General features: G+C 43.4%; 1 protein-coding gene across 6 annotated transcripts in view; it reads left to right on the top strand.

Annotated features, from left to right (window-relative positions):
- dgkb (diacylglycerol kinase, beta) overlaps positions 1–10,139 on the top strand; it is a 50,864-nt gene extending 40,725 nt beyond the window's left edge. For all 6 annotated transcript variants that reach the window (XM_029504253.1, XM_029504251.1, XM_029504249.1 and 3 more), the window contains 5 exons: positions 100–190; positions 1,413–1,608; positions 6,287–6,407; positions 6,529–6,589; positions 10,004–10,139. In XM_029504253.1, the coding sequence (XP_029360113.1) occupies positions 100–190; positions 1,413–1,608; positions 6,287–6,407; positions 6,529–6,589; positions 10,004–10,111 (577 nt within the window). In that variant the 3' untranslated portion in view covers positions 10,112–10,139. The remainder of the gene's footprint in view (positions 1–99; positions 191–1,412; positions 1,609–6,286; positions 6,408–6,528; positions 6,590–10,003) is intronic.
- Positions 10,140–13,271: the final 3,132 nt, after the last annotated feature.

Below are 13,271 nucleotides of genomic sequence, written 5' to 3'. Positions count from 1 at the left end.
AGACGAGACGGTGCGGCTGTGCGAGCTGCAGAGTTTGATGTTGGGGAAAACACTCTTTTCTCAGTCCCACTGCAGTTCCTGTTGTCTTGTCTCTTTCAGAACAAAGAATAAGCTGTGGTACTTTGAGTTCGGCACTTCGGAGACCTTTTCGGCCACATGTAAGAAGCTCCACGACTTTCTGGAGGTGGAGGTAAATCAAACTATGTGTTTTCAGTTTGTTGAGAGGAAAGACGGAAAGTCGCAGCCTTTGTGCAGCATTATCCTTAAATCAACTCTATTACAGCTTATTAATTTTGGATTTTTGAATTTGAATTTAGAATTTCGGATTGAATGTTTGATCAATGGTGCCTCTTACAAATATTCTGGTCAGCCGTCAGTCCATAAATAGGCCAAATTTGTTCTATTTTCAAATCCATCTGGATAAAGTGTTGAGATCTGAAGGCTATCTGTGCATCTGACCACCCGCCTCCCACTGGACCTCAGTTCAACACACAGGTAATTAGCCCGACATGACCCTGCTGTGTGTGATATTAAGTGATAATGAAGATGGTGTCCATACAATTTCATCTTCGCCTCCCTTCTCAGAGGTCTTTATTAATTCGTGTCGGATGAGTACCTAATGGAGTAGAGCAGGTATGGACCTCTGTTATTACTGGCCTGACCGCTCTGGTGGACTCGTATCAGCATAATTGGATCAAATTGGCAATAACGGCGGTTTAAAAGCAGACTCAGGTTGACACAGACGGGCTGAGACTGTTACAGCAACACAAGCTCACACAGCGAGGCTCAGACAAAAGGAAATGTTTAGGCTGAGGGTCACACCTTCCACCCGGAAAGACAATCTGAGGCCAAGGCTAAGCTGGAGAGACGTCTTCCGGCTCGGGCTCAGATGGAGGGACGGATCCCGGCTTAGACAGAAAGACAGGTCCAGACACAAATCCAGACTGACAAAGGAAGAGGGACTCTGGACTGAAACAGGAGGCCGCCATCACTGTAGCTCAGCTGCAGTTCCTAAAAGGTTTTAGAGGCTTCTGATTGGTTCAAAGCTCAGGTGGATCATTTGGACCAGGTACAATTTGAATTAGTGTTTCTAACCAGACAAGCTGATGTTCTTTTCAAGTTTTCAGTGCAAATTTTCAGGTGGTCTATTCAGTACAATCATTTTCAACGGTCGGGTGCATTAATTATTATTATTGTTATTATTAATCATATCACTATTCAGGAAATCTAAGTGAAAGACATGATGGGTTCTCTAATAATTGAAGTTTCACTCACCTGATAAAAATATTTCTACCTGAATTACTTCACAGATAATCAGTAAATGAGTAAGAGAAAAACTGCAGTGGGTGAAATTGCAATAGAAACTATTTTGTTGTCCAAATTTTAAATCTTAATTTCCTCCTTTCTTAAAGTGTGATGGAGTCACTCTGGACCTCACCACCATCTCCCTGGAAGGCATCGCCATTCTCAACATTCCCAGCATGCACGGCGGTTCTAACCTCTGGGGCGAGAGCAAGAAGAGGAGGGGAAACAGAAAAGGTGGCAAAAAAGGCCAAGACAAGAGGACGCCGGTGCTCGACCCCAAAGAGCTCACGTTTGCAGTCCAAGGTAACAGCGACATTACTGTGATTCAGATTGTTGTGGTCGGTGCCATCGATCCTGCGGATTTTGAATCTCTGCAGCAAAAACACAAACCGTTTGGTCTCAAAGAGAGTCTCGTGCTCAACATCGTGCGATGGAAATGTCAGCTGGATGGATACAGTGTTGTTTCATCAAACAGCAACGACCGCTGAAATATCTCAACAGCTGTGAGGCTGAAAAGGAAGAAACTTTGCTCAGATGAATCCTGATGACTCACCTGAGTCTAAAATGGATCGATATGATGACAAGAACATGGTGCTTCATGTTCCCATTTTTGTATCCTCCCAAACTTGCCGTCAGAAAAGTTGAAGTAATTGGCGAGTCACCAACAGGACCTGTGCCGCCCTGCGAATACCGTTGACGGGTGTTGATTTGTGCTCCGGAGCAACAACTCTGTAAATTAAATCAGACGGACTGTCTGCGTCCGTGCTCCTATCTGATGGAACCAAGACTAAACTTTTGGCCAAACTTTTCCCGAGTGCATGAATATTTCACTGATGACAAGATGAATCACAGCCAGCAGGTTTTGTTTGCAAAGAAGAGGTGCAATCATGTCACTGTTTGGCACTGTCACTTGTGTATTAATGGTCTGTGTAGGCGCCGGTGGACAGGCTCAGTTAATAGGAGCGGACTGAGGGGGGTGTTGGGTATCCCCCCCGAATCCATTTACGTCAAATGGAAGCCCGTCAATGGGAGAAAATGAATGAATGAAGCAGAATGAGTCAGCTGCTCGGCGGTAACCGTTGAAACACTTAAAGGAGCTACTCTGAAAAGAAAGTTGGAGACGTCCACACTTTTTTCTTCTTCTCATCTTCGATATTTTTCAGACCTCCTATGTTTTCTGTAGCCACGCTAGCAACACAACTTCTGGAAATTGAAATGTCAGTTGATCGGAAACCAAGACAATCTGTCTATCGGATTGGATAGATGGTCACTTTTAACTTTCTGTCCACCGCCATTAGCTCAGTCTCGTCACTTTCTGATACCGATTCCGTCACCGTGGCGTCTCGGCTGCGCAGAAGAAGTGATGCCGGTCAGAAGCCAAAGCGTAACCTGTAAATTTCAAAACGCGTAGAAAGCAGCTATACAGCAACAGCAGAAAGAAAGGCTCCATTAACAGGCGGCATCGAGCACTGAGAGCATGAAATGACTCCAACTCTAACGTTTAAAGGTCAAAGGTCACCTGACTGCTTTCACATGATCTGAATGATCGTGGAAGACTTTCTTCCATTATTTGTTTTTGAGCTGAAACACGGATGTCCAGTTCTTAAAAAGTGAACATTTTGAATATTTGAATAATGTTTTTCTCACTTTGAGGTTAAGATGAGACATGACTCACCCTAATTCAACGATGATTACCATTTTTTTTTTCCTCCTTTGCTGTGACTGGTTACGGTTTATTATTTCCCATAAACTCTCTCGGGCCCGTTCAGGTGTTGCGCAGTACGTTTTTAGGTTTCCTGCAGTGACTGGCTGTTTGTGCTGGAGGATCAAGTGGCTGTAGCTTTCAGTGTCGGGTTTGAAACATGATGAGTCAGTGAAGATCTCCAGACGTGGCTGCCAGCGATCCCTGATGAGCCTTTCCTGCTCAGGACACAGCTGGTATAAAAACAGAGCTCTGTGAAGCTGCCCGTTTTATTATTCTATTCATTCTTTTCTTTGTTCCTGATGTCATTCAGGTTTGTTTTTTTTTTTTGTTTGTTTGTTTGTTTGTTTGTTTGTTTGTTTCCTTTGAATTTCAGGAACTGGTGTGCCTTTTAAAATCTGTAGCAGCGTTTACTGTACTATCAAAAAGAGAACGCATGTTTAGTGATTTTTGGGAACGCTCAGGGAACAGAAGGAACTATTGTAAATCACAGCAGGGACAGTAAAGGAGGGGAAGAAAGTAGGAAAAACGCTTCATCTGTAAAATAACCAACCCAAACAAAAGAAAACTGAAGTCAGACGCATGTATAGGTGGTTAGAACTTCCCTGATGTGATGATGTGACTATCGAGGAGGGCAGACCGGGGGCGGGGGGGTCCAGTTGATCAATTTAAAGCCCAATATTGTTACGACAAACGCTCCATTAATCCCTGAATAAAAATCAATCAGTTTGGTGTTTTTGGTTGGAAAAAAAAAGGTCACAGTCTGAAGCTGGGAAGGCACTTAGTGTGAGTGGGGAGTGTGTGCTCTGTCTGTGTTTATTTGTGTGTGTGTGTGTGTGCATGTCCTTGCTGAAGGTGCCCTCGAGGTGAGCGGCCTAAGTTGTCAGATCAAGAGAACGGCGTATTTAGAGGTAAACACGGGAGTGCATTAGTCCAGAGGGGGCACCGCCGAGCACGACTCCTGGATCAAACTGTTGGCAGGGATTATTCTGTGTGTGTGTGTGTGTGTGTGTGTGTGTGTGTGTGGGTGGGTGGAGGGTGGCTGGGATGTGAAAAAAACTCTGACCTTTCGGGAGCTGTTAAAATGTCCCGCTGGTGACACCAGGAGACAAGCCCCTCAGGTGGAAGGGAATGGCTGCGGAGTGAATTATTTAGAATGGGACTGAGGTTTTTACAGGGGCGGGGGGTGGGGAGGTGTTGGGTGGAGTGGGGGTGTGGTGGGGGGGGGGTTGATGAAGGGGACTGATGCCCCATGACAAGCCCCATGAAGCTTTCATTGGAGGATCGGCCTCCACGCCGTCCTCCCAGTTTTACTTTGAGCTGATCTGCCGCTCGGCCGCCTCGCCGCTCCTCCTTTATTCCCTCACTCTTTCTTCCTGTCGCTCCACATGTGTCATGGCCAGGCCTTCGACAGGTCGGTGTCTGACAGCGACACGGACGCCGCTCCCAATCCTGCGCTCAGAGGGGAAGGCGTGGCTGAGAATAAAGCCAAGATCATGTTGCGTGTTTATCGCTTCTGCCACCAAGTGAGGAACATGAGGCTGATGTTGGTTAAGTAAAAGCCCGTTTGGGTTTATATTTGGCCACCGGCTGCTTACTTCGTCTGTTCAGAACTCAACTTCCTTGTGACATAAACAGTCCTTCCCCCAGTTCATCTTTGGACAGTAAACACCTCAGCTTTGCCTCTGTATTTGGCAGAGTCTATTCTGATTCTTGTTCAAGGTATTTCATTTTCACCTGTAATATGAGGAATAATAGCAGGTCATTTAGAAAGAAATTTCTGAAAGAAAAAAAAGAAAAGCGGTAAATCATACCGGATGAAATGTGACGCTCACACTTTCCGTCAAAAGGGAAAAATATGACTCAGAGCAAGTGCTAATTCATTAAGTTTATTTTATTTATTAAATAACTTTCCAACCCAAAAATGTCTTTATCAAGACAGTACATAACCTCAGAGAGAATATAAATATAACAAGAAAATGTCTAAAACTAGGTTTGTTTGTACAGATTAAAGGCAGGCCGGTTGTGTGAAGCTAAGACAGATATGATTGTGTCATCGATCTTCTCATCCAAAGGTGCTTACGGACTCTCCAACAATAACTGTAATTTAATTTTATGGCAAGTGACTTTGTGAAAGCAGAAGCACAACACAATCTTTGTCTCGACAGTCCCCTCAAACCACTTCTTTATTTCCTTTTCCCCTTAAACTCTTCTAATATTCTGTAATCTCGGTTTGGTTTGGCGTAGAAATGTGAATCTCTCTGCAGACTCTCCCTGACCTTGTTGTATTTGGTCTTTCCCACACTCAGCACCCGAGAGTATACTGTGTCTCTGTAGCCCCGGGCAACAAGGAGGCCCTGTCGCCGTGGTGACGCTGTGCATCATACGTGTCAGCGCGGGTCCGTGGGAGCTGTTTGCGTTAATGTGAGAAGTCATGAAGGGTTGAAGGGGTTGGTGGGGGTGGGGGGGTAGATTTAAAGCCCGGTGTCAAGAGGTCCGCTGTGTGTGTACACAGACTCCTCCACCCCGACCCTGGAAAGCAACGAGATAGGGATGGACGCATGTCCATCACCATGGTGACAGCTGGACACCGCAGCTCAGGCAGCCACAACAACACCTCGCGGCCGCGGCAGCCTTACCTACGACACTCCTTCAGGAAACCAAACGGAGGCAGAGCGGCACCGGTGACAGCAAGCTAACTCTCTCACACGTACCCAGAACCTAAAAATGGGTCTTAGTTTCAATTAGTGTCTGCGTTCCCCCCGACAGCGAGGCAGCAGCTTCTTAATTTGTGGAGGGACGAGTCGATGGAGAGTCGGAGGCAGAGCGGGCCGCTGAAACAGATGGGCCCTGCGTGACACTGGGCTTCCAGCAGGGGCAAAATCAATGTTCATAACTGCAAAACAGAAGAGAAATTAATAATTATAATACCACAAGATTGCTTTGCATTGCCGGCACAATCTAATTAATTGCTGCTTTGTTTTTCTTGTTGCTTTTTGTTTTTCCTTTTTTTTAACAGTGAATGTTAAATGCTTCAGAGTCAGAAGTGAGGAACATCACGTCACGTTATTTTATTCCTCTTCACTTTTCTTCACACTTTTTCTTTCCTTCCTCACTTTCTTGCTAAAGTTCTGTGCTTTTTTTAAGACACTGGAAACTTTTTGAATAAGAAATGACATTAATTTAACGTCTCCTCCTGTAATGATCTCCTCGCTGACTTGTTTTTTAAATTTCCACCTGGGCCTGTTTACTGATGCCTTTTGTTCTTTGGTGTTTCAGACCTGTCTGATCAGCTGCTGGAGGTTGTGGGACTGGAAGGAGCCATGGAGATGGGTCAGATCTACACCGGCCTGAAGAGCGCTGGAAGGCGTCTGGCCCAGTGCTCCTCCGTGACCATCAGGTCGGTGTTACTTCTGTGTGACTAAAAGAGTTTGAGCTTCAGTTGGAGTTTGTTTTGATGCCAATGTTTCATTTCATTGAGCGACACTTTAACGGGATGATGCCTGATGTGTTACCTGCAGAACCAGTAAATCCCTCCCGATGCAGATTGATGGCGAGCCTTGGATGCAGACTCCCTGCACTGTGAGTCGTCAAGTGTCTCCTCCTTTTGTATCGCACACAGCCACACATAATCGCACAACTTACTGTACATACCACTGCAGTACAAATGAACATAAACACAGAGAACATCTCAGTGAGATCGATGCATCATACTCCACTCATCTTCTGCGCCTGCATCACATAATGTAGCTAAAGGCTGATATTCAGGATTACAGTGAAGTAAAAAGAGCATTAGACTGTAAAAATTCTGCGTTCATTCTTTGCATTCCTTCCAGACGTGGTTGTTTTTCTGTGGTTTTCTTTTTTGCTGTAATTTATGATAACTAATACTTAATGATGCAAGTCTTACTTCTCCTAATTTGCTCACCGGCTCCATCTCTGACGTGGGTCTCAACGAGTGTTTGATGCGATCCAAGTTCATCTTTTTCTTTTTTTTTTTCCAAAATGAAACTCCTCAGTTTATGTTGATTACTGTTGTGTTTAGCTTTAATTACGACACCATTGCAGATGAAGAGCTGCTGAGATTTACATATGGATCGTCCTGGCGAAGCTAGAAAAACCCAGTGCATGACAAAATGAGGAGCCCGCAAGTGCTCTTGTATCTGCTGGCAGAAAAAAGTTTGGATCTGACAATACATAAATGTGCTGCAGTGGTTTCCACGCCGTGTTTTTCATACTGTATGTCGGGGCTGAATTTGAATCAGTTGACCTGTTAAATGCTTCTAAAAAACATGACAGATGAAATGGGATGTTAACTGACTAATTATTAACAACAAGTATGCAAATGCGCCTCGGTTCCTCTGCATGCATGACATATTTAACACCATCAAACCATTTGCATTTTTAAGTGGCATATGACAGGTATCACTGTCTTTGATATCCAGGTCTGGAACAACCGCCACCCCCTGAAATGCTGCTGTATTTCCACGCAACTCACGCTTTTTCTGAAATAATGATTTTTGCTGCGCACGATACACACGTGATTAATTCGATCTTGATACACATGAATGTCTCGTGTTGCATTTATTGCGCTCAGCTATCCTCCAAATCTCAGATATTCTTCTTCCTTTCGTGATCACTGTCTTTCCCCAAAAGGTTATCATGCTCTTGTAAAGTACATCAGGAACATTAAGTTCAATCAGATTTAATGATGGAAAAAGGCTCAGAAAAGCTGGTAATTGCTAAAGAGTCAGAGTGCAAGTTCAATAAAAGGCAGCTTGCCTTTGAAGCAACGGTGGTCCCTTTAATGCAGATGGTAGCTTTTTGTTCTCCCCATTGCTGCTTTTAGACTTTCGGTGTTAACATTATAATGAATTGTGTGCTTAATATGACAGCGCTTGATAGCTGATACATGTTGTTCCATTGATCTACAACCTTCAAAAGAAACGGCATCATTGTTGGGAAACAGAATACTATCAGAGCCATGAACCTCACGGGGGGATCCTCAGATATACAATCATACGCCAACAGAGCACATCTGACAAGAACCCAGGCGGATTTTAAAGAGAGAGCGGTGGCTAGATCAAACTGGAGCTGGGAACTTGTGTTAGGGTTAGCGCTTTTAGCGCATGGGTTTTATCGGGTTAGTTTTAGGTATCAGTAATAATAACAGTAATAGGTTGGGGGGGGTTAGGGTTAGCTTTTCCAGAATTAGGGTTAGGGTCAGGGTTAGTTTTTCCAGAATTAGGATTAGGGTTAGGGTTAGCCCTTCCAGAATTAGGGTTAGGGTCAGGGTTAATTAATCCAGAATTAGGGTTAGGGTTAGGATTACCTTTTCCAGAATTAGGGTTAGGGTTAGGGTTAGCCCTTCCAGAATTAGGGTTAGGGTCAGGGTTAATTAATCCAGAATTAGGGTTAGGGTTAGGATTACCTTTTCCAGAATTAGGGTTAGGGTTAGGGTTAGCTTTTCCAGAATTAGGATTAAGGTCAGGGTTAATTAATCCAGAATTAGGGTTAGGGTTAGGATTACCTTTTCCAGAATTAGGGTTAGGGTTAGCTTTTCCAGAATTAGGATTAAGGTCAGGGTTAATTAATCCAGAATTAGGGTTAGGGTCAGGGTTAGAATTAGGGTTAGTTTTTCCAGAATTAGGGTTAGCCCTTCCAGAATTAGGGTTAGGGTTAGGATTAGCTTTTCCAGAATTAGGATTAAGGTCAGGGTTAATTAATCCAGAATTAGGGTTAGGATTATCTTTTCCAGAATTAGGATTAAGGTCAGGGTTAATTAATCCAGAATTAGGGTTAGGGTTAGGGTTAGGGTTGAGCACAAATGTTGCCTTGCTGTAGATCTAGACACACGATGAATAATCCTGTTGATGTTTTATATAGAAGGGTCCTTTTTGGAAGAAGCCAAATAAGGTGGAACCGTTTGTTCTTCTTGAGGAAACTTTTTTTTAATACTACACTTACTATGTTTACATGACACCTAAAAAAAAAAAAAATATTGCGTTATTCCGACTAAAACTGGACTGTTAAGTACACGTAAACATGTTAGCTTGACTGAAATCGAATGTAAAATATTTGGACTAACACACCCAGATAACGCGATTGAATGCGATCTACTGCTGCAGCCATACGGCCAGTCGGACTGGAGCTGGAGGAGGTGATCTAAAAATGTAAACATTGGAGGTCAGATAAAAGAAGCCTTAGCCCCTAACCCGCTAACTGCTAATGCGTCAAACATGACAGAATCTGCAGCAAAAGTTCATTTTTGGATACAGAAGGCTAACTTGGTAGCTCACCGGTCTTTTTTTTTTTTTTCTTTCCACCTCTGTTGTGGTCTGTGATGTCGCAGATCAGTCGTTAGTGGCCTGTTACCAACAAGACGAAAGAGTGCATATCGCCACCTATCGTAGCGGAGGTGACATGATTTCATCAAATAAATCAACTTCACGTCCGTGTGTGTGCTGGGACAACAACAGAAGTCCGATCGAGCTATAACGATAGCTCGACTTTACGGTGCATGTAAACGTACTGACTGACGGATCCCACAAACCTTCCCACTTTAACGTGATCTTAGCCGCCATATCTAACAGAGTATGAGCATACTGACTGGTTTCATTTTCACGTTACAAAAATTAGTTAGCATGTTAGCATTGTCAAAAAGTTACAGGTTTCATTATTTAGCTCAAGAAATGTCTCTCGTTTGCATCCGTGAAAAGAAAAATCTGTTTATAAGGTAGCATGAGTGCTCAAAAAAATCAGAACCAAACTGACTTTGAGAAATTAATATGATATATATTTCTTTTTAATGTTGAAATAAGATCCGCTCAGCTAACAATTGTTGCTCTCAGGATGGAGGTGATCAACAGAAAGCATCATCGATTCGGCGGATGCTCAGATTTCTGAAACAGGAAGCTAACAGACGCAGACAAAGTTAAGATTTTCCTTCCACGTTGCCAAACTAAACCTCCACCTCTTCTTTCTCACCCACACCAGATCGAGATCGTCCACAAGAACCAGGCGCCCATGCTGATGGGGCCGCCGCAGGGCCGAAGCTTCTTCTCTTCGGTCATCAGACGAACACGCACCGAGAGCAAAGACTGATGGGTGACGCCTCCAGACCTTTTCCAGTCCTCACAAGCACTTGCAGAACGGCGGTCAAGCGTCAGCCGTCGCTCGGTTGGCGGGCGAAGGAGGTCTCTGATGCCTGTTTGATAGCCGCCCAGCGTTCAGTAGCAAGCTGTAGGTTCAGTATTTGTCGCCTTCAGCATCGAGACCTCAGCAGGAATCCTTGTTAAATCCAGAACGAGGCATGTTTATGGCTGACGCTTTGGGTGGACTGTGCGTAGCGTAGTTTATCTCCAAAAACACTGAAGCTATTTCTGGAAGTCTTTAAAAAAAAAAAAAAAGATGTTTTTTATTTCTCCTGTTGTGATCTGTGCCATGTGGAGTCGCTCCACACATGAATGTGTTTTTGTGACATGATGTATTTATTTATTCCAGTTTTTTTTGCTGATATTGATGTTTTATAAGGTTTTTTTTTTTTTTTGCATTTGCATTTGCATACCCCTGATGCATGATGGACAGTGAAAGAAGATGCTGCCGTTGGAACTGACATATCTGGAATTCTGCCATTGAATCTTGTGCAAAGCGTGTTTAGCAAGAAGTGAAGCGTTTATTCGGCTTCACTCGTGGTTTGCTTCAAGAAGAGCTGCTCTGCTTTCTTTTAACGTGTCCTGCAAGTCATCTTTGTCACGTTCTGATCTTGCCTTGTAGCTGCTCCGTCGGTGGAAAGACTGGGAATTATTATTATCGACCGCTCATAGGGAAAAAAAAAAAAAGCATGACACTCTTTGTTTTACGTCGCACGAAGGATTTCCAGACAGTTTTGACCGATTGTGTGCACACTCTCTGTTGCATGAGTGACCAAGGTCTGTTTTGACACTTGTGGAAATTGATAGACTTTGTTTTATATTTTCTTTTTATTATGAATCTGCATTTACAGTTCTGCTCGTTTTAACCATATCAAGCTTGATCTATGAGATGGCTGCATTTTTAATGAGAGCCTGTATTTTTTGTGAACAGGTACTCAGGTACTTTTAATGTTAAGAACAGTGAAAAAGCAACAAAGAGAAAAAAAAAAAAACGGTCCACTGTTTATTGACAAGAAGCAGCCTGACCTCTGATGTCGACACTTCAGTGTTTGTGGTCCACTGCACATACAAACTGCATTTCACCAATTTCACACAAAGTCACACAAAACAACTATCGACATTTAATATATGGCACAAAGTTGATTTAAAGCATCAATACTGAAAATCACTCCCATCCAATGATCTTTTCAGTTTAGTCGTACAACTTAAAGTGAAAGTGTCCCGGATGGAAAATGGTGTGATTCAGTACATTTCTACCTTTGAATTATTATTGTTATTTATGTCATTTAGTCTAACCAAAGACGAACGCCAACACCACACAGCTGATTAATGTGTTGTTTTTAACAGAATCACACACCTGCATGTTTCCTGAGAATGATTTCTGGCTCGACTGTTGCCGTCTCTCAAAGTGCCATAAACGTCAGCGGAGCCCGGCTTCTGATGAGCCCGCCGTCTCTTTGCTTCGTACGGTGCAGCGTTTGTACAGTGAGGTTGTATTTTTGTACACACTATTATTTATTTTTCTGCTCACTGCTTCAAAATAGAACTCACACCATGTCGTTCCGCCTAAAACAAATTATGCTTGCCAATGTTGACTGGGAAAAGTGAAATGGTAATTAAAAAAAAGCTTTTGTTGTTTGATAACGCGTTTGTGTGTCCTTTGTGAATCGACCTTCTCTTCACTTTCCATTGAAGGAAATAAACTCATGAGATTGTGCGAATATTTTATTCCCTTTGTGAAGGTACAAAATAATGTTTTCCCAATTTTTTGTGACAGCATTTCAAGTTCAATCTCCAGATTTTTTTACATATCTCATTTACCCTTTAGAGCATTTTTCTGTGAGCACATGAAGCTGAACGCTTACCAGATATTTAATGTCCGTTAATAAAGTGAGAACAAGAAAAACACAAACAGCTTGGATGGGGTTGGCTGCACATTTGTGACATCATAAAATCACCGCAGTCCTGACGCCCTGTTTTAGATGAAAGAGTCAGCTTCCCTGATTTGAGCATTTTAATGGTGTTAATCTCACCTTTAAAGGTGCTGCTGGTTTTGCTTTTACAAGACTTATAAGAGAAGTGCTTAAAATCATTTTTGGGATCTGCCGAGGAGATCTGCATCTTCAGGGCTGACTTGATGCCACAGTCACTTGCTGCACTGGGACTAGCTAGCATGTTTAGCATGCTACCTCCATTTATGACTGAGAGTGTGTGTTTTAATACAGAATAATAATAAGAAGAAGAATTCACAGTGACCTCAAACTACATTGAACTGTGTGCTGCACAGCATGTTCAGGTTCAGTTTCAACACCTTCAGGATTTTCTTTCCACCCTTTTTTTTTTGCCTGGAGTGGCTTTTGGTTTTGTGTGTCTGCGCTGTCAGATGGGTGGACGCCTGCACTTGACCTGCGTCTCTCCGTCCTTGCTGGTGGTTCAGCAGGACTGACACAGGACTTCACTTCACATCCACTTCAGCTGCCTGGTAATGGACCCCTGCCTGGATCCAAGATGGCATCAGCGTGACCACTACTGACTCCCGATATGTCCGTCTTTCACTCAGGTGCCTAATGCAGCGGCGAAGCTCTCTCGGGCCTGTATCTTTTACCAGAGCAGGGAAATTGTGTTTTTTGTAGAAACACAATTTTGCAAAATGCAAGTTTCGAAACAAAATCAAGATTCCTTCCTGTAGATTAAATTAGACTTTAAATGGTAGAGCTAACACTTGTTGTTGGGTTGGGACCCAAACATTTGTTTTATCTTTGGAGGAGCTGCTGAAAATGTAACAGAACTTCGGTGCCTTTATGTGCTAAGCTGCATTATTTCAGTGCACGAAGCTGCAAACCTTTCCAACTCTGCCAGCTTCAGCTCCTCAGACTCTTGTTGACAGGGTTTGTGTGTGTGTGTGTGTGTGTGTGTGTGTTCAGTTCTGCCTGGTGACCTGAGCTTTACTTCCAGGTCACTGCCTTCTGCAGGTCCACAATGTCTCCCCTTACAGGAGCGCCTCCTCAAAAACAGTCTCCATGGACACACACTTGACTGGGAGAGGGTAACGACAGCTCTTTGTGTGTGTGTCTGTGTGTGTTGGGGGGTTGTTGCAGGTGCAGTTAGCA

The sequence above is a fragment of the Echeneis naucrates genome, chromosome 6 (assembly GCF_900963305.1).
Source record: "Echeneis naucrates chromosome 6, fEcheNa1.1, whole genome shotgun sequence".
NCBI classification, from domain to species: Eukaryota; Metazoa; Chordata; class Actinopteri; order Carangiformes; family Echeneidae; genus Echeneis; species Echeneis naucrates.
Note: the sequence above shows the minus strand (reverse complement) of the source record. Positions and strands in the feature narration are given on the sequence as shown.